At 42.8% G+C, this 19,762-nt stretch overlaps 5 protein-coding genes across 5 annotated transcripts; 3 read left to right on the top strand and 2 right to left on the bottom strand.

The window, feature by feature from the left end:
• The first annotated feature begins 758 nt into the window (after positions 1–758).
• EAF02_001829 (uncharacterized protein) lies at positions 759–7,064 on the top strand. The gene is made up of 7 exons (XM_038897877.1): positions 759–924; positions 976–3,545; positions 3,859–3,952; positions 4,623–4,969; positions 5,026–5,484; positions 5,540–5,735; positions 5,819–7,064. The coding sequence occupies exons 2-7, from the start codon at positions 1,045–1,047 to the stop codon at positions 6,017–6,019; spliced, it is 3,798 nt and encodes a 1,265-aa protein (XP_038762852.1). The 5' UTR covers positions 759–924; positions 976–1,044; the 3' UTR covers positions 6,020–7,064.
• Positions 7,065–8,112: 1,048 nt separating this feature from the next.
• EAF02_001828 (uncharacterized protein) lies at positions 8,113–9,731 on the top strand (the record flags this gene model as incomplete). Its single annotated transcript, XM_038897876.1, has 5 exons — positions 8,113–8,358; positions 8,415–8,429; positions 8,485–8,886; positions 8,948–9,131; positions 9,187–9,731. The coding sequence occupies 5 exons, from the start codon at positions 8,113–8,115 to the stop codon at positions 9,729–9,731; spliced, it is 1,392 nt and encodes a 463-aa protein (XP_038762851.1).
• Positions 9,732–10,570: 839 nt separating this feature from the next.
• EAF02_001827 (uncharacterized protein) lies at positions 10,571–11,980 on the top strand (the record flags this gene model as incomplete). Its single annotated transcript, XM_038897875.1, has 1 exon — positions 10,571–11,980. One exon carries the CDS (start codon positions 10,571–10,573, stop codon positions 11,978–11,980), a length of 1,410 nt encoding a protein of 469 aa, XP_038762850.1.
• A 345-nt stretch (positions 11,981–12,325) lies between these two features.
• On the bottom strand, positions 12,326–14,189 carry EAF02_001826 (uncharacterized protein; the record flags this gene model as incomplete). Its single annotated transcript, XM_038897874.1, has 4 exons — positions 12,326–12,477; positions 12,505–12,856; positions 12,929–13,789; positions 13,881–14,189. The coding sequence occupies 4 exons, from the start codon at positions 14,187–14,189 to the stop codon at positions 12,326–12,328; spliced, it is 1,674 nt and encodes a 557-aa protein (XP_038762849.1).
• Positions 14,190–15,713: 1,524 nt separating this feature from the next.
• EAF02_001825 (uncharacterized protein) lies at positions 15,714–16,666 on the bottom strand (the record flags this gene model as incomplete). The annotated part of the gene is made up of 4 exons (XM_038897873.1): positions 15,714–15,762; positions 15,848–15,956; positions 16,089–16,257; positions 16,412–16,666. The coding sequence occupies 4 exons, from the start codon at positions 16,664–16,666 to the stop codon at positions 15,714–15,716; spliced, it is 582 nt and encodes a 193-aa protein (XP_038762848.1).
• Between the last annotated feature and the right edge of the window lie 3,096 nt (positions 16,667–19,762).

Below are 19,762 nucleotides of genomic sequence, written 5' to 3'. Positions count from 1 at the left end.
CGGTTAGGATTCATTAGGTTGAAGGCAAAGCCCAGAAATTACCTGCCTAGTGTTCCTTTTACCTTTTTCGCTTCCCGTCTTCGTCTCCAAGATCATCAACCAAATATAACTCTCCAAAACTCTCGTCAACAACCTTTCCAACTGCACATTTCTCTTGATTCCATCAAAACCGGTCGGAGAAAATTAAAACGAAAGGTGTTTGCAGCCACTTAGTGCCGCCCTATCCATCCCATCCAGCAGCAGATCTAAGCGACTTTTCCTCTCTCGATCACCAATTAATTTCATCTTTTCATCCATCTTGGTATCGATAAGAGCAACCTTGGAAGGCTATTCAATTCACCACGTTCATCCTTCTTCCTCTTCCACTTCTCATCCACTTGCTCGACCTCTACCTTTTCTTCTTCCTGCTCTCCTTCAACATATTGTTTCTATTTACTACTTTCTCACAATAACAAGCCAACCAGGTAAATTATCTCTTCTTCTCCGGTGTTGTTTTCTGCCCCTCTTTTCATTCATTATTTCATGGTACCGTGTCTCTTCACATGATACGAGTACGGCACGAGAAAACTTACGCGATCAATCACCTTTCAAATAGGAGGATATATCTCCTTCAATAAGATACTTTTTTGTCGAGATTATCATCTATCAGAATCGGTTATTGATTCTTCTATTGTAGTTAAGAGTTTTATGATCTATTGAAAAGGACAATAGATTCAAACTCGTCATTTGCCTTTTATTGTTTCGCGCACTTAAAGCAACCCAACGATTTCGGCTCTCAAGGGGCGCTAGCTAAGGGATTTCATCTCGAAGCGAGAACTTGACTTTCTTTCCCTCTCAAATCAATCATACCACGATAATTCAACGCGTACATATCCCTTGAAAACAACGTTCGAGAACATTTCTATGATTGCGAATTGAAGAGAAGTATATGAAATCCGTTGAAATTATATAATCATTTAACTAACAATTCATTAGTTGTATTGGGACTGCGATCGCAATTGATAGGAGTCGGGTCGGTCGCAGGAGGCGACGAGCGAGGAAGCTATGAGCCAACTCAATTCTCGCCCAACACGCTCTCGTCGTTCCAGTCCATTTGTTTCCGCACAACGGAATCCGAATTCCTCTCCAGCTACAGTAGCAGATACAGGTCGAAAAAGAACGTTTATGGATAAATGGACGGAACCTCCTATTCCTACTCCTATGCCATCTTTTGCAGAAGCTGGAATGGAGAGGCATGGAGTGGTCGCAAACATGGCACCACTTGGAACGCGACCGAGCGCAAAGGCTGTTAAGTCTTCTGCCAAACCAGAGGTAGCAGATGCGAATGGAAGCAGACCAAATGGTGTTACCGAAGTGGTGGATGATTCACTTCCACCCTCTTTATCGGCGACACCCCAGGCCGTACCCCAAGAAGCGATGGAAACCACGGAACCTATTTCGAACCTTTCGCGGAGAAGATCCACATCTACGAAAACTGAAGAATTCGAAAACGTACCACCATCAACACCTCAACAACCAAGAAGCGCGCGAAAAAGTGTTACCAGATCGAGTGTCGCACCTCCCAGTGTACGAAACGAAAGTGAAGGACCTAGCATTTATGCAACTTCTCCAGTCCAGCGCACATCCCTTCCAAACGAGTCGCCTTCTACAGCTTCCTATCATGCTCATAAAATGAGTAATTATACATATGATGAAAGAGACGAGGCTCGTCAAAGGGAGGGTCGGGCTCGTGCAGTTGAGGCGGCTTCTCGCAGAAAGACGGCTAGAATTGTTGAGTTGGCTGTCTCCCACGCGATCGAAGAGCACCGTTGGTGTACTGCCTATGCTTTACGGGAACTCTACGATGAAGATCCTGAAAATTTCGGCATACTTGTTGAAAAGCAGGTCTACGAGGAAGCTACGGAAGAAGAGGTTCGGGAGTTTTACAGATTGATTGGGCTTAAGAAGAAGGAAGGCAGAAAGGACAAGGCCGCGGAATATTATTTTAATGGAGATGGTAGCGACCCTGCACCCCTTCGACCACGACGTCAAGTTCAACAACCACCGGCCCAACCTGTATTCCATTTTGCCCCCATATTCGATTCTAAAAGAACTACATACGCTTCGCCATATGCTAAAGCGACGACACAACCCCCGACGACATATACCTCACCATATTCTCAACCACCTCCGCCACCACCATCTGCTTCTACTAACAAACCTCCAACGCTAGGATCTGCTGATTCTGTCAGACGCTCATCAGATGCTAAACCAGCCTCTACATCTGGATCCCCAAAAAAACTGGGGGATCATGGCCTTTATCCCAATAAAAAGCACAAAGGAAATGGTTTTGCAGCTGTAAATGAGGACGCCAATGGAAAATTGGATGCAAGTGCAACTGGACCTGGAATCGGAAATAGAACTGATGGAATCACGAAGAAGCAACAGAACGGAGTTGCGTCGGCTTCTTCTTCCGTTCCCGTTTTGTCACCCCCACTGCCTAAATTATCAGATCGACCAAGAGCAGTTTCCATTTCAAGCTCATCATCATTATCTTCAGTTGATGAACAAATTCTCGATAATGATGAATATGACCCTATGGATTTTGACCACGCTCATAATCATGCTGGCACAGCAAAGCCTTCGGATGGTTTCGAACAATCGAAGAGACAGGGTACTGTTGGGGTGGGTAACGCCAATGCCAAGGCCAAATTTGGTGCGTCCGTGTCAACCGAGACCCAGTCAAATGCTGGAGGGTCAATTAATCAAAAACGACCAATCAAATCCAAAGATTTGTCTAGGTTCGAATCAGACACATTTTCATCCACGGCAAAGAAAACCAATAACAAGAGTCGAAGTCTGAACAAATCTAAAACTTCGTCACCCGCGCCTCCATCCTTCCAAGCTATCAATATTCCGACCAGATCTCACAATACATCTAACAATTCAAACTTTCGTGTTGATAGTGACAATAATCAGGCCAATCCAAACATGGCACCTGAATTAATACGTACCTCGTCATCATCTTCGGTTGGATCAGTACCAATATTAAAGCCAGTGGTGCCTAAAAGGCCACAAATTGTTTTCAAGTCAAAGAAGAAGCCACAGGCAGTTGATCGCCCTACTTATGAAGAGAGCGAGATGGTTGGTAAATGGAAGCGCAAGGCGCGAGAAATTACCAACGGTATTACTGAGGATATACGAACTGAGAGCTTTGTTCGTCCAGATATACAGCCAAGGAGTGTCACTCCTCCAAATTTTCGTAGACCTGTTGAGTACGCATCTGATGATGGAGATTCTGTTTCCATTCCTACTGCATCTGCAACAGCTTCTAGTCGTCCATCCAAAACTATTCGGCTGGGCACTAAGAACGATCGAGCTAGTAGAAGACAAACCACTACTGCTCCTGTCAACAATTACGATTCAGAAATGAGTTCACCTACAGGACTTGGGTTTCAACCAGACTTACCTCCTGGATCGTTACCAAATTCACGCGCTGGCACACCCTCATCTAATCGACCATCTAGAAAGGCAAAGAATGGCACAGGTTTACGTGTCAAAACTTCGTAAGTTCCCATATATTATTTCATTTTATGTCTTTTGGTATCACGTCAGATTTCCGATTTTCTACATTCCTTGAAGGATTTTGTATCTTTTGATCAACATTCAGTACCCTGCATCCCCGGTTATCTTCGCCCCTCCACAAATTGTTTCAAGTATTTCTGCTGTGCTTGTCAATCTACTTGTCGCGTTTTATGGTTACACAGTGTTACAGCCGGAACTTTCTTTCACCTTGTATTGAACTTAACTTTTCTTTCTTCTTTCTTTCTTATTTAAATGATGAAAATAATTCGCTAACAATTCTTTTCCCTCGCACAGACCAATGAAGAAAAAGAGTGGTCCTTCAGCTGGTATCCCACGAGCAAGCGGTGAAAGAGATAGTCCAGTTGGAGGTTATTATGCAAATCAACAAGTAAGCTATTTTGTTTTTCTATATGTCTACGGAGAGTATCGACGACGATGTGAGAAATGATAAATTAGACGATGTTGTAAAGTTCTTCATCGCTTTTTATTATCGCTTTTTACTTCATTCAAGCTGCTAGCTGTCCTTTAACCTTTGACCCTTTATTAAATCTTTTGCTGCACTCTACCTCTTCTTAAAATCGTCATCTTCATCTTCATCGTTGTCATTATCATCATTTGTATGATTATCAATGTGAGATTTCATCATTTAAATGGACTCCCTCTTATCTTTGGATCAATGATGATGATGGAAGTGATAATTTTGATGATATTTCAATGCATTTTAAAATATGGTTGAATTTTCATTACGTTATGTTGTATTCCAATACTCAATATTTGGGGGGCTGGGTTTTTCTTGGTGACAAAGTTGAAGAGAGAGAGAGAGAGAGAGAAAAGCAGCAAGTCCGGGCGGATAGCGCAAACTCTGATGATGGTCCATTGTGGATTGTGGATTATTCATATCACATCCATCTCCGTAATTGCCGAGCCTGAACAGCCCCCACACATGAAACTTTGCCACCTTCACAATCATCATTCACAAGCATCTCATTTGTTGAGTCGTTATTATTGTTATTGCAAGGAAATTCTCAAAGGAAGGAAACTAACAAATGCGTGTAAAGGCTAGTGGAACTATTGGAGAAAACGACGATTATTGTGCAGCTTGTGGAGGTAACGGTAAATTACTTTGTTGTGATGGATGCACTCGCTCCTTCCACTTCAAATGCGTGGATCTTTCACCAGACTCACCAACCTTAACGACGGAAGAATGGTTTTGTAACGAATGTCTTGCACAAAGTGTTCCTCGATCCAAGGATGATGAAGTTGGCTATTTTGGCCCTTTGTTGGCAAATATGGAGAGAAAGAATCCAAGTGCTTTCCACCTTCCAAAGGCAATCCGGGAATATTTCGAGAATGTCAAGACCGGCACTGAAGGAGAGTATGAAGAAGGTGTTGTACAAAAACCAAAGTAAGCTTACATCTGGTGGTAATTATCTTGGCTCTTCTTACTAACCATTACAACAGGAATAATCGTGGCTACGATGAAGCTCCGGATTACTTTAAGCTAAAGGACAACAAAGGAAATCCAATTCTCTGTCATGGCTGTCACCTCTCAGCTGTTCATCCAAGTCGGGCAATTATTCCTTGTACTTATTGTAGTCTCTCATGGCATTTGGACTGTTTGGACCCTCCACTTGCAAAAGAGCCTCCACCTGGAAGATCTTGGAGATGTCCAGCTCATGTTGATGATCTTCTCGAACAAGTACCAGGATCTTTGGGCCCAGCTCACCGTTTCCGTAAGATCAAAGGAGCTTCGCTCATTAAGCCTGTTCTTGCTCGTGGCGTTAGAAATAATGGTCATATCGAGGTTGAGAACACTACTTCTGAAGATGAAGATCAAGGTAGTGGTTTCTATGAGCAGAGAGAGTATGGTCATGTGTACAAGCTTCCAGAGGAGGGCATTAAACTTGACTTCATTTCACGGTATGTCATTCTTTCCAATTATTGCAAATTTTTAATTTACTAATTGATTGTACAGTGTTCATCGTGAATTTGGACATTACAATCAACGCAGCTTTGCAAACAATCGGGCATCTGTTTCGAAACCACGATTACAAACTGCCGAATTTGACAGTCGTAGTCTTGATGAACAGCAAGCTGCTCTCAATCTTGCATATCTGGCCACTGCAAATCCAGCGATCAATCTTACACAAACCCTCATTGATGCCTTAATTGTAAGTTTTCTTGTCCTTAGATCTCACGCCTCCTATCTACGTAACACAATGACGTAACACAAATCTAACCTAAAGTCCTTTAGTCCGAAGCCGATGAACCAGTTATTAAGTTAATTGCAAAAGGAGATGCGTCCAAGCTCTCCAAGAAAAAGCCATTAACTCAAGCTGACAAATCATCTTTGGTTGCTATGACAGCTTTCCTTCAAGAACGTCTAGCTTCGACCTCCGGCGATGCTGATGGTGACGACGGCATGATAGTAGATAATCAAGAGGACGACTCGTGATTCCTTGATTTCCGATCATTAGATGGGGGTGATTTAGGCCGATCAGATCTTGTTTGACCATGAGAGTATGGTATCAACCGGGGGACGAACACAACTTTGTCTCGTGATATAGTAATCACATGACAATGTCTTGGCATATATCTGACACAGATATTACATCCTTCCTCTTTGTGGTGTTATCACTGACTACTTATGTCTTCTCATCAAGCAATTTCGCCAGGAAGCATAGCTGGCCATGCTGAAGTCAATTAGTCGCCTTCTATTATATTTTCATTGCATCGGCGCTAGCATGCAACTTTTTCCGCTTCTCTCGCACTTGGACTGCAACTTTTCAATCTTGTTTCTTTTTCATATCGATGGGGGGAACACAAAAATTCATTCAGACTTGTATCATACACATCATACGAAACAAAACTCTGCAGATGATGCGAAAGCACGTCGTTAGAGTGAGGGATTGAGGAAGGAATCATTGGTGCAGCGTGGCGTTAAGTGGAGTTCTTATTTATTTTGACTTTTCAGGGTTTTGCAGACTTAAGGGACTTTAATTATCGTGGAGGGGGTTGCGTGTGAAGATGGCGGATGAAATTCGGTGATTCTTTTTTTTGGGGCGAAGGGGATCAGATGGGGAGAGAGCTTTGAATGAGAGATGAAGTGGGTGGTGTGGTAGACAAAATGGGAAGATATCAGATACTTCAATAAGTATTAGATGACTCGATGGATGGATCGTGTAGTCGAGAGCGGGCAAGGGTGGATCATATTATATTACATCACGTATCATCTGGTTTTGCGATGGTATGGAGAGGGGCTGAGGAGAGGGGATTTCTATGTTTCTTTTGATTTTCTTGCTGAGGTTGATCTGATGGGGGAATGGTTGATGGAAGGGGAAAGATGTATGGTAGCTTTTGCAAGTAGCCAGTCAGGAAGAAAGGATCAATGGGAAGAGAGAAGAGAAAAGGGGAGAGCAAACTAGGCAGTGATACTCTATCAGATTAGATGAGATGAATGATGAGAAAAAAGATTAAAATATGATCGAGTGTGTTGTAAATGTGTTTTTGTGGCAAGGCATTGTAGAGATGGTTGAGTTGTGTGCTCGACTCTAGATTCTCTGACGGGGAGGGGGGAAATCGGTGAGTGATATATAAATTGCAGTTGATAAGTTGGGTAAGAATCATATTTATGACCGACCAATGGAGCGGTGTTATGATTCAAAGATGCTGGCAATCTTGCGCCATACGCAAAAGGACAAACAAACTACGGGGCGTTGTCTTGTGCAAAGCCTTGTTTACATACCTATTTTTCGGACCACGCTCCCGTCAACTCCGACTAGGAAGCTCATCCCTTGCCAGGGATTAGCCAAGGAGATACGCGACACTTTGTGATTTGAAGTTTCTCCAGAATGCCTTTATCAACGGCTTTGAGATACTTCGAAGCGTCACTCACTGACTGAGTCAGACCGCAAAAGAAAAATATGCTTGTTTGGATGCCGTGGTGATGGTGATTGGATGGCATTGAGGTGTTGATAGGTTGGTGATGAAGAGTGGGGGTGGGAGAAGGCACTTTTACTTTTTCTAACGTCGTTCTGGAATTGGTAGATAGGCATAATGATGAGTTCATAAAAAGCAATAGATTATATGATATCGATGATTGGCCGTCGACGAGTCAAGGTCTTGCTAGATTTATGACCCAGTCTTGAGTCACTTTGGATGGGTGAGGGTGGGAGGAAGGCATTTTTGCCTTCACCATCTCTTGAAACCGATGTCCTCACTATTGATTTATTAACAAATGCTGCATCATGATTTTTTTTATGATTAGTCAACGTCAACGAGTCTCGAGGTCTTGTCAGATTGATGACCCACTCCACTCTCGAGCCACTTCCCCCACACTATAACTGTTGGCTCAGGACCCCGGAAAATATAATCGCGAGTATTACTGCGATGTTAAGCAAAGAGGCAAACAAATAATGGTTGTGGTGAGCATGAATCATCTTCATGTGCATTTTGATGATTAAGTGAATCTCTTTATTAAGGTTATCTTCACATTCCTCCTCCACAGATTTTCCTTGCCACAACCACGTCAACTTCAACATATCAATCATGGCAACCACAACTCTTACCCAAGTTGAACTTCAATCTTTTCCCAATGATTCTTCACCTTGGATTCCCAATAGTGGCATTGTACAAGGCGAATCGGATCCAGAAGATATCAGACAAGATACGACTCCACCAAACAATGCTGTAGAGGTTTTACAGAAATGGAATTATCCTCCCAAGAATGTATATCGAGTGGGAGCTTCATTTTGGGGTTTCTTTCTCATGGGTATGAATGATGGTTCTTATGGTGTAAGTCTCCACTCCGTCTTTCACTTCGAGAGACATCGTATACTAAACGAATAAAGGCTTTAATCCCATACGTAAGTCACATGTGCTCTTGCCAATAGCAATTTTGTTACTGAGAAATATATCAAGCTGGAACGATACTACAACCTATCCTACACCGTCATCTCCCTGATATTCCTTTCCCCTTTTGCAGGTTACACATTCGCCTCCTTAATCAATGACACCGTCCATGTGAAATTCGGGCAAAGAGGTGTAGCTGTCATCGCAGGATTATGTCATCTCATCTCCTATGTAGTAATTTCACTTCATCCGCCTTATCCAGTTCTCGTCGTCATGTTTATCTTCGTAGGAATGGGTAATGGACTTGTGGACGCGGCTTGGTGTGCTTGGCTTGGTAACATGGTTAGTGCGAATCAAGTTCAGGGATTCTTGCAAGCTTGTTATTCTTTCGGTGGCACAATTGCACCTTTGATTGCTGCGGGGATGTTAGCTAAGACGGGGTTGGAGTGGTATTATTTTTATTATATCATGGTGAGTATCGCTTGTATTCTGGAAATCGTTCCATTAAGAACTAGTGGCTGACAAAAAATAGACAGCAGTAGCAGGCAGTGAGCTCATTACTTCGACATGGGCATTTTGGGCCCAAACAGGTCATGTTTACGCAATGGAGAATCCTCGAGATGTCAATGCTAAGACCGGGAGACTTCGAGAAGCATTAAATAACAAATTGACCTGGATATTTGCAGCTTTCATTTTTGGTTATGTAGGAGCTGAAGGTAATTTCTCGTTTCTACATATCATCAAACTTCAACGCATTAACAACCATCATAGTATCACTAGGCGGTTGGATCGTAACCTTCATGACCCAAGTTCGCTCCGGCACAACTTTTTCTTCCTCTCTCACCTCAACCGGTTTCTGGGCCGGTATGACAGTTGGCCGCATGGGTCTCGCTTTCCTGACCGCTTGGCTAGGCGAATTCACATCTGTCCTCGTTTACCTTGGAATTTGCATAGCTCTTGAACTTCTCTTCTGGCTCATCCCCTCCTTCTACGTCTCCGCAGTTGCAATAGCATTCCTGGGAATGTTCCTTGGTCCTTTATTCCCAACAGCTATTGTATTGGTCACGAAACTCATGCCGAAGGAATTACATGTTGGGAGTATTGGGTTCGCAACTGCATTTGGAGGAAGTGGTGGAGCAGTGTTTCCTTTTATTGTGGGAGCGCTTGCCCAGGCAAAGGGAGTAAAGGCATTGCAACCAGTTGTTTTGGCGCTTTTGGTGACGATCTCGGGGTTGTGGATGTTGGTTCCGAGGAAGGGGAAGAGAGACGAGGAGGTTGCGAGGGTGAGATGGGAGGGAGTTGTGGGGGCGAATTGATTTGGGTGAAACGTGTTTGCATTGTGCTTTTGAGCGCTTTCTTTGATGTTGCGTTTTTACTACATATGGTACATGGCGGTGATACTATCAAAGCAATCTATAACGTAGATATCACACCTTCTTATAGTCCCCAAAATTAAGAAATATTAGAAATATCGTGTCTAGGAATCTTCAACAGGTCAGCTTGTAATGCGGCCTAGTTACCAGCTTGACCCTCAGTCCTTTGGGCCCTTCCTATCCCAGCTCTCAAAGTTCATATTCAACTCATGCATTTACTTGATACATTCATTTCTCTCCATATCCCACATCTATATACCATCCCAACCCTAGTCTCAAACATCTCATCCAAGCCGAAGTATATAAAATGAAAATAGGTAGATGGTTTTCTCTGTTTCGGGACTTTTAGTTTGTGATGCTGATTTAACCTTAGGCTAGACTGTGGTGTCGATATGCTTGAAGCTGTTGATACTTTGAATCTGCTGATTGATAATCTTATATAGTGAGGATATAAGAGGTTTGTTATACAGGATTGTAGTGCTCTGCCTACCTAGGTAGTATGTATTCAGGAGAGAAATGCTGCTAGAAGGGGTAAAATCTAATATGATTCGTCGAGGAGTGACTTGATTACATAATGCATCTGATAACAAACGAGAAATGTTGAACTCAACAGACAAATGGATTTTCATGATCACTGCTTTTCTGTTTGAAGTGGCGGATAATAGATGCGTTGATTGGTAAATCCTAGACGCCTTCGTTATATTCTTCTTGATAGAGAGATCCAATTTTGCTCATTGAAGCACTCTTCTTACCAGGTGTTTGAAAGGGCATACCCAAACGTTATGGAGGCACCGGCCACTAGGAATACGAAATTTAGAACTGCATGTGACAGATGCTACAGACTTAAAGAACGATGTGAACGCGCATCTATCTCCGTCAGCTGTGCACGATGTGACAGGCTGGATTTGAGTTGTTTAACGGTACGGCCTATGAGGCCCGTGGGCAGGAGACCACATTACACGGACTCGGTGACTAGATTGGTCTCGAGGAAAGTCAGTAAGCTGGCGCAGAATCAGCCTAGCATTGATTCATGTTTGAATGTGCTTTCTGATTCACAGCCAGAAGAGGAGGAGTTGTTGTCGTTTTTTCTAAGCCAATCGGGAAATCTAGATCAATTCATTGCGTATCCAAGCTCTCAATCCGGGAAGCAGCAATTATTCTCTGTTCAGCTATCGAGTGCTCTTCCATCGTTTAGAGATGCTTTTATCGCATGTGCTCTATCAGTAAAACAACTTCAAACAGACACCGCAGGTGATGTGGGTACAACTTTCAGTGTTCGCTATATATTGAAGGCTATGGACGCATTACGTTCATTGCCTGTTTTATCTTCACAAGATGCAGTTCTGTGCCATGCTCTCGGAGGCTTGCTTGCGTTCTCAATATCTTCCACAATCGGCGTAGGAGTTCCAGACATTTGTCGTCACTGTCTAGGTACAACCACTCCGTTCATGGGAACAATTGTTTCTGGTGCACAAGATGACCCGTGGGGAAGCTTTTTAATCCTGTTGGAAACTATGGACTGCCTTATGCATCGACAAAAGCCAATACTGAGGATCCGAGTACCAACCTCTGTTGTTATTGACTGTCGTCTTGGCCTCTGTTTACCTCTATTACCCTATTATCATGATCTATGTGTGATCAGTAACACACTCCTCAACACAGCTGACGCGAATGACCTGGCTCGTTTACAAAAACAGCTAGATGACATACATTGCATTGTGGAGTCATGGCAGCCATCTCAGTTAAATGGACTCATTGAGCGCTTTGATTCAACGGAAATTGTTCATCTTCTCGCGCAAGCCAAAATCTACCGCTTGGGAGCTCTCCTAGTTGGTCATAGATTACGATATCCATTTGGCCAGGAAGATTCTCAAGCGGAAATCTGGTCGAAAGAAGTAATGATGGAACTTGAACTGGCAAAATTGGTCACAAAGAGATCTATGCGCTTTGTAACATTACCATTTATTATCGCTGCTGTTGAGGTTAGAGATGAAAATTTACGGGTCAAGACGCTTGAGCGCGTGGATGATTGCGTGGATGATTTCGCTCAGTTTATGCAAAAGGCTACGAAGACATTTTTGTCGAGAGTTTGGCATGAGAGAGATGCGAATCTTACAACTAGGTGGTTTGATTCAATTCACAAACCTTGTCCCGTGTTGAATGCTCTTACTGCGACTTGTTCGACTGGTTGATAGATGTAGCTAATGTTCGTATGATGGATATTTGTAAGGTTCTGTTGTTACAAATATCACGTAAATTTGTCCTATAGGTGGGGACAACTTTGCAAATTAATAATTAGATTAAGGAACTATGCTAAGAAAGCTATGATAGGAAAGAAAGGTTCATCCGAAGACCAAATACAGGAGTTCATCTGGCGAATAGCTATCTGTCGTTCACCAGACAACCTAGCGCACGATTGCCAATAGTTCGGACCGCAGGCCTACAATGAGAGAATCAAAATTTTGAAATCCAAGAATTTTTAATATCCAGTCGAACAGTTCTGACGATCGAACAATCTAATGAGATCTATCATTCCTCTACGCCTTTTTTATGATCGAGTCCAACACAGCTGCCGCCTTCAGCAAAGCTTCATCCTTGTGTCTATACCCTACAAGTTGCACACAAACGGGTGCGTCCTTGTACTGTTCAGGACCGGTATCTTTGGGAGTATATGTCAGCTTGGGTTTTACTGAACTGGAGAAATATTGATACTTACACAATTTATAAATCTGTTCATCGTCTGGGCCGAACTTTGCGTTACTCAAATCATCAGCCAAGTCTGTATCTTGCACTTGATCTACCGGAACCACAATGGCTGGATAGTCAAGATAATTCCACAAGCATGTATAAGCCACTCTCGACCAACAGTCCAAGGGAACTGCAGTATGCGCTGCAGGTGGCATGAGAATTACGTCTAGATCGTTATCGCGAAAAAGTTTAAGATATGTTTTCGCGATTTGTACTCGTCGGTCATTCAATTCGAAGAAGCCTTGCAAAGTCGTGCCTGGCGCTGATAGAAGGCCGGTTTTTGCTAGTGATGGGATTGCTGGCTCTCCTGTTCGCTCGAACTGTTCTAGATAGTGCTTTTGAAGTCAGCTTGTGTGTCTAAAGCTATTTAGTCGGGGATTCACTGGACTCACATCGCTTCCTGATAGTGTCATATAGCTGATGAAGTCTTGGTAGATCGATGTGACGTCGGGTAGATTAATAGCAATTATCTCAAATTCGTTGTTTTCACCGAGGGACTCAACCACCTGCTTGAAACCCCGTCGAACTGGGGGTGATGGAGTAAAGACTCCATCATTTTGAGCAACACCAACTCGGAGTTTGTGTGCTGGCTTGACATCTAGCCATGGAATCGAAATTGCAGTACTGTCATACTCCCAGGTGTCTGCTTGAAGTATTGACTTGAGGAGTAATTCGCAATCCCGGAGCGAAGTCGCCATTGGTCCGACAGTCGACTTAACACCATCTGTTCCAGGCGGAGTAAGATCTCTTACACCACCATGAGGAATCAATCCTACACTGGGTCGAAACCCATAGATACCATTACATACCGTTGGAACACGAATACTTCCACCAATATCCGTTCCAATACCCAAAATGCTACCTCGAAGAGCAAGAAGCGCACCTTCACCCCCAGTACTTCCACCCGCTGTTAGTGATTTATTGCGTGGATTCAACGTTCGTCCGAAGATGTTGTTGTGACTATCTCCTGTCATGATTGATTGGGGAAGATTGGTTTTGCAGTATAGAATTGCACCTAAATCGAGAAGCATAGCAGCTAGTGCGCTATCTTCCAAGGCGGGAGCATTTACATAACAACCCAACCCAGTCGAAGTATCGTATCCGGCGACGTCAAAACTATCTTTCAGGGAAATTGGTAGGCCGAATAGCGGAGGAAGAGGTTTCCCGTTTGATTTCGAGGAGGCGTATTTGAGATCGAGGATCTTGGCTCTTTCGATTGCTGCGGAGAAAAATATTTCGGTCAGACAGTTTGTCTGTTGATTTTGAAAATTGTTAGCTTTCTTTCTCCTTTGGACAGCTCAATATTTTCTACATCTCCAACAAATATGCCACGGCTAAACTCACTAATTGATGAGCAATAGCCGCTCTTTTGCAAAACGCAATGGTTACTTGCTCCGCAGTGAAGACTCCATTCTTCAGCAATTCAAGAAGCGCAGTGGCGTCGTAGTCAGAAGTAATCTGATATTCGGTCTCGTTTAAGAGTCCGCAGCTAAGCGGGACTTCCATCACGTTGGACAGGTTTTGGTATTTTTCGGTGGGAAGTCGCCATTCTTGGGGTATGAGGGAGTGTTGTGTAGTTTTCTTTTGGGCGGAGAGGGAAAGGTAGGGTTGTGGAGGGGATGCAGATGAGGATGATGGGGGGGATGAGGTCATATTGATGGTGATGGGGAGGATGTTGAATATTGGATGAGGCTTGAGAATAAAACTAGGAGAGTCAAGTAAAGTGATGTTGGAAATCTAGTCGAGAATGATCCTGAATGATAGATAGTATTCGAAGAGCACATATCTAGCTCCATATATACATTTTCTAACCCCCAAATCATCAAAGTCATCTCGAGAAACTTGGGTATGAGAAACCAGAAATCGTCCGTAAATACCAATGTCACAAGAAAAACTCTCCGGTCCCGGTTCCGGTTCACCAGTTCCGTTTATCATCACAATCCAGCTTTAGCTTCCTTTATCCCTATCCCCATCCCTATCCCTATCAAGATATGATATGATATGAATAAAACAATCCAAACCCCGCACTCAGCATCCATCATCTTCCACGGAAAAGAGTATAATAGAAATATAAAACATAAAACATGAAACCTCCCTCCCTCCCTCTCTCCCTCAACATACCTCATGATTCTGACATGGCCTTCCTGAATTCGTATCCATACTCATCGATTCTGATTTGATTGGTTGAGCTCAAAGCTCCGGTCCCACAGTTCAGTGGGGTGGGGGGAACCTTATTACCTTATAGGTTTGTTTACACGGAACGGAGTACCTTAGGTTAATTAGTCTTGAAAAGCAAACGAAAACGAAGAATCAAGTCTCCCTCCGGTTAATTCTCCGGTTTGGGGGTTGTGAGATGGAGATAGAGATGGAGATGGAAATGTGAGGAAGGGTGGTTGATGAGTAGTTTTTCAGATAACCTTAGTTTGTACTAGATTTTTTGAAACGAGGGAGGGAGGGATGGATGGAGTGATAGTGACGAGGAAGAATTCAGATGGTTATGGTTATGTGTATTTTTCTGTTACTTTCTTTTTTCTCGTGTGTGACAATGATAGGACTCATCGTCTCGTGGGATCTGGGACTTTCTTCGCTACGGCGGACTATCTGCGTATAGGTATTAATGTTGTATCTTGTATGAAACTTCATAGTATGTATATGTATGTATATGTATACCATCCAAACAAAGATAGGAATTACGACCTATTACAAGAGAAGAGTTGGAAAATACTAGTATCCATAATTTCATACTACCTAATGGTATGTATGTGTAACTGTAACAAACAAAAACTAGCTAAGTATCGAATCGAGTATTAAGCTGTAAAGATCGTATCTCATCCCATCATAACCCGTACCATATTCATCCATATTCATATCTGTGTGCTCATGTGCGTGTAACTCCAATGCTAATGCGTATGCTGTGCGAATCTTTTCCATTTCCATCCATTACTTCTCCAGTCTTCTCTGTTGGAGGTGAAACACCAATTTTCCCGTAAGGACCGTTTGATATTAATGCGTTAAGGAAATTGTAGGAAAATTAACCCGTTGTATCCTGCTTCTTGTGTCTCATCTCATCTCATAGAATTCCTCCTTTCCATACCAAGTCCTCCAAACTCGTGACTCAAGAGCTGAAGAAATTGATTACTCAACGGACAAGCGAGTGAGCGTAAAGTTACTAGGTATCTATGCAGGGCAAGAAACACTTCTGACGGTCTGTGGAGGTCCCATGTTCCTACAGATAGAGAATAATTTTATCAGCAAATGAGCGTTGAGATTTAATGAATGACTGTGAAGGAATAAAACTCAAGATTACTAACCAAACACCACTAGCGATTTGCACAAATGCTGGTGGGTAATCGACTGTATCGAATTTGCAATTGGGGATGTTGTATGTGGAGCGGACTTGGGAGATTGAGAGGGCGTTGTCTGTGGGAAGGAGGTTATTAGTGTTTGTTCGTACGTGTGTTGGTTTTGTGGAGTTTTGAGAGGGAAGGGGATAGGATTGATCGCAAGGAGGTAGGGAAGAGCGCAAAGCCAGAGAAGATAGGTAATACATACTAGTATAGACTGGTCCTCCACCAAGCGGTACACTAATGAAATATTTTGCATCCGCAGCCCCATCTAATTCAATGCTAATCACTTGACCCGAAGGAGAACCTCCGCTTGTACAAGATATATCGATGATCGTTTGAGGTGGTCCGACCTGCCATGTATTTGGTGGTCCTTGCTATTTAGACAATTAGAAATCGAGCTTGGAGATATATGAAATGATTTTCTGTTGATTGGAGGAAAGGAATATGATGTGGGACAGAAAGAGTGAGGAGAGTGGTTCATGAATGGGAAAAGGGTGAAAGTTGATGAGAAATAGAGCCAAAACTTACAACCAAAGCGGGTGTGTAATCCACAGCATGAATCTTACAATTCTTCTGCACATCAAAGCCATCCGTAGAGATAGAAGAAATGCTCAAAACATTGTTGGTACTAGTAGTCGAACCATCGAGTGGAATGGATAGTGTGTATTGAGCGCCTGCTGCACCGTGGAAGGTGAGAGATGCTGTGTTGAGAGGTGGAGAGAGAGGGAGTGCAGAGGTTAGAGCTAGGGAGGTGATGAGGGTAGCGATAGTTGTGAAGTACATTTTGATTTTGGGGTGGAGTTAAAATGTGGTGTGAGTGTTGAGCTGGAGGGTTTGATTGTTGGTTGTTGATGGTGATGTGCAAGTTTGATGTAGTGTGAAGTGATGTATTGATTGCGATTGTGAAGATGAAACTGGAAGAGGAAGATGAGCATCTATATATACTTCTCCCAGATATTTATGTCATCAAATAACCTCCCAATAGATATAAACTCATAAGCACGCCCCAACAAAGTCTCACATCACCGTCTCATCCACGTCTCCGCCGCAATGGTACTGTCACTAAAACAAGCACTCACCTTGCTATCCCCAGATCTCAAAATAAGCATACCCAGGCAGCTCGTGCAGTTCGTGTAGGTATCCAAATCAAAGACTGAACCCTAGCAAAGCAATTCAAGTTCTAACCATATCCTATCTCTCAAACGTCAAAACCACATATCAAAGGCATCCGACAACACGCAGCTTTACCAATTGAACTTTCAGCTACAATATCACTTGACATTTGCATACGAAGATGGGCTTAGATCCGAGCATGATTTACGTCTGTATCATGTCCAAAATCTTAGAACATGCTCAAATTCCTAAGCAGGCTTAGAATGGGGCTTTAAACAAGCTTCTTTCACCGAATATTACACTGGCGATCGCTAGACCACGAAACTTTTTCTCGTGTAATGAGAAGAGTTGAGAACTTTGAGGCATGAGGCTCATGTGAATATGGCTGGGATGGAACCCGAATTCCACTGAGACAACCCAAGAGTATGTACGAGGCGAGGTTGTTGGTTGGTGTAAATATTACGAGATCATTCAATTATCGAATGCGTTTCCAGTTTTGATATTCGGATTTAGGCTTGTGCAATGTGGATGGGTTATTGTACGACGTGAAATCATGCATTACCCATAAGTATCAATACCTCAACACCTTATTATCGTACTTTCACGAATACTGTTTTGATGGTTGACGTTTTCCATAGTAAGCTTACCTAGGTACCTAGCTCACCTCTCGCCAGCAAGCAAATTCAGACCTGTTCATATTTATTACTCTAAGTATTCTATCAGCATCTCCCACCAAAAAATACACGCCATATGACGTGTCTCTCTCTCTTACCTCGCCTCTCCCGCCTCCTCCATCTTCTCCTCAATTCGTTCTTGGCGAAACCATCACCAACTGAAAACTTTGCGAAGCGCTCGGAGCTGAGATGAAAGAAATCCAATCACGATATCTTCCGATGATAGACATTTTTCGGGGACCCAGATAGTTTTTAGCAATTGCTAATAATGGATATATGTTTCAGCCCTATATCCAGAATCTGCTGCGGCGCGGGGCGCGGGATGATAAGTGGTGAGACATTGATGAATGCGTGGAATGCGTCGGATGAGGAGTAATCAAAATCATCACGTGTCACGCATTCACGCCATAATCTTGGAGATAATGTTCAGTCGTGGAAAATATATATGTGTGTAACAGCAGGTTGATGACTTGGCTCTTGGGTAAGAATATAGGAGTATTCAAATTATTACCTCCCGTCTTCCCGTGTTAGTTTCCGCCTCAATACCGTGACCCGAGTCAAAGAGAACGAATATGATAGAATTTTACGTAACGACTTGTGTAAATGATTTTTCTTCGTATTTCTTTCTGGAGATCGATGGTGATATTAAGTTTCTAGGGAGATGGAAGCCGATGAAGAGATGTAGACAGATATCGATAGAAGCAAAGTCTCCTCTCGTCAATTATTCGTAACAAGCTGAGATATTCAAATCAGCCTCTCAAAATGCATCCTGAAGTGCTTTTCGTATACCGCGGGAACCTCAATATGAGGCTTATCAAATCCGTTTGCTTCGTATTTTGAGTGCAGATGTCTCATAGACCCAAATTCCATGCCCATGCTAAAAATCTCATGCAGATTCGCATTGTCATTAACAAAGATGCTTATGCGAGGCATCTATTCAAGCTCCAAAGCATTTCTCAAAACAAGAACCATTTATACTTCTATTCTGCATGATGTGATATCAGAGATCATGTAGCCATCCTGCTTTTCTCCTTGCTGGAACTTCTATTTTATACCTCTATTCCTTTGTCGACATCTCCTGAATCCGTGATATTTTATCCCGATTCCTAAAGTTTCACATCAAAGACCAAAAGATCCAAAATACCTACCCCAAACTTTCAAAGTAGAGTTTGCTATTCTTCCACATAACTCTACTTAGAGATTGCCCATTTTCAATACACATCAGCATGTAGAATCTGATGTGTTAGCACGCTGTGTGATGATGGCCATAAATTGCACATCGAGCAATCATATTGACAGTTTTCGATATCCCTATTCGACGACAATCAAACACTTTGGACATCCCAATTCAAATCCACAATGGCTGTCCCAAATTAATCCTCTTTCAAACTACTCAATAAGAGCCCTTCAATACCCCTCTTCAAATCCAACAATAACCCTCTCTTAACTTCTCAACTCCCTTCCAACAACCACCTCCTCGCATCAATTCCCCTCCCTCTCCCTCTCTCCCTCTCTCCTCTCCCTCTCTCCCTCTCTCCCTCTCTCCCTCGTCCCTCTCTCCCCTCTCCCTCGCTCCCTCTCTCCCTCTCTCTCCCTCTCTCCCTCTCTCCCTCTCTCCCTCTCTCCCTCTCTCCCTCTCTCCTCTCTCCCTTCTACAACCCCTCATTCATTCAAATCCTCAAATCCTCAACATTCCATCTGCCATCTACCATCTACCATCTGAATAAGTAAATCAACAAACGAATACCAAATCAAACCTAACAATAATCCTCCATCTCCCTCACCCCCCCTTTCCCATCCCCTTCCAAATAAACAAATTCATAAAGCTTTCAAAATTCTCCCTCCCTACTATCCAAATCAAAACCCATCCAATCCCATCTCAATTCGAGTACAATACAAATTCATCAAAACTAAGACTCAATACTCAAAACTCGAAATTCAAAATTCAAAACTCAACACTCAACATTCAATACTCAATACTCAAAACTCAAAACTCAGATTCAAAGCAATACTCAATACTAAATACTCAAAGCAATACTTAAGATAAGACAAGACAAAACAAAACAACTTCTTACCATATATATTATATTCA

The sequence above is a fragment of the Botrytis sinoallii genome, assembly GCF_014898435.1.
Source record: "Botrytis sinoallii strain Bc 23 chromosome Unknown BSIN_002, whole genome shotgun sequence".
NCBI lineage: Eukaryota > Fungi > Ascomycota > Leotiomycetes > Helotiales > Sclerotiniaceae > Botrytis > Botrytis sinoallii.
Note: the sequence above shows the minus strand (reverse complement) of the source record. Positions and strands in the feature narration are given on the sequence as shown.

What these genes read in the sequence shown, in the direction of transcription:
- EAF02_001829 (XM_038897877.1), top strand. Translation starts at nt 1,045, where the DNA reads ATGAGCCAACTCAATTCTCGCCCAACACGCTCTCGTCGTTCCAGTCCA. An exon ending in GGTGTTGTACAAAAACCAAA is followed by an intron (nt 4,970 to 5,025) that starts GTAAGCTTACAT and finishes CCATTACAACAG; the next exon opens with GAATAATCGTGGCTACGATG. An exon ending in CCCTCATTGATGCCTTAATT is followed by an intron (nt 5,736 to 5,818) that starts GTAAGTTTTCTT and finishes AAAGTCCTTTAG; the next exon opens with TCCGAAGCCGATGAACCAGT.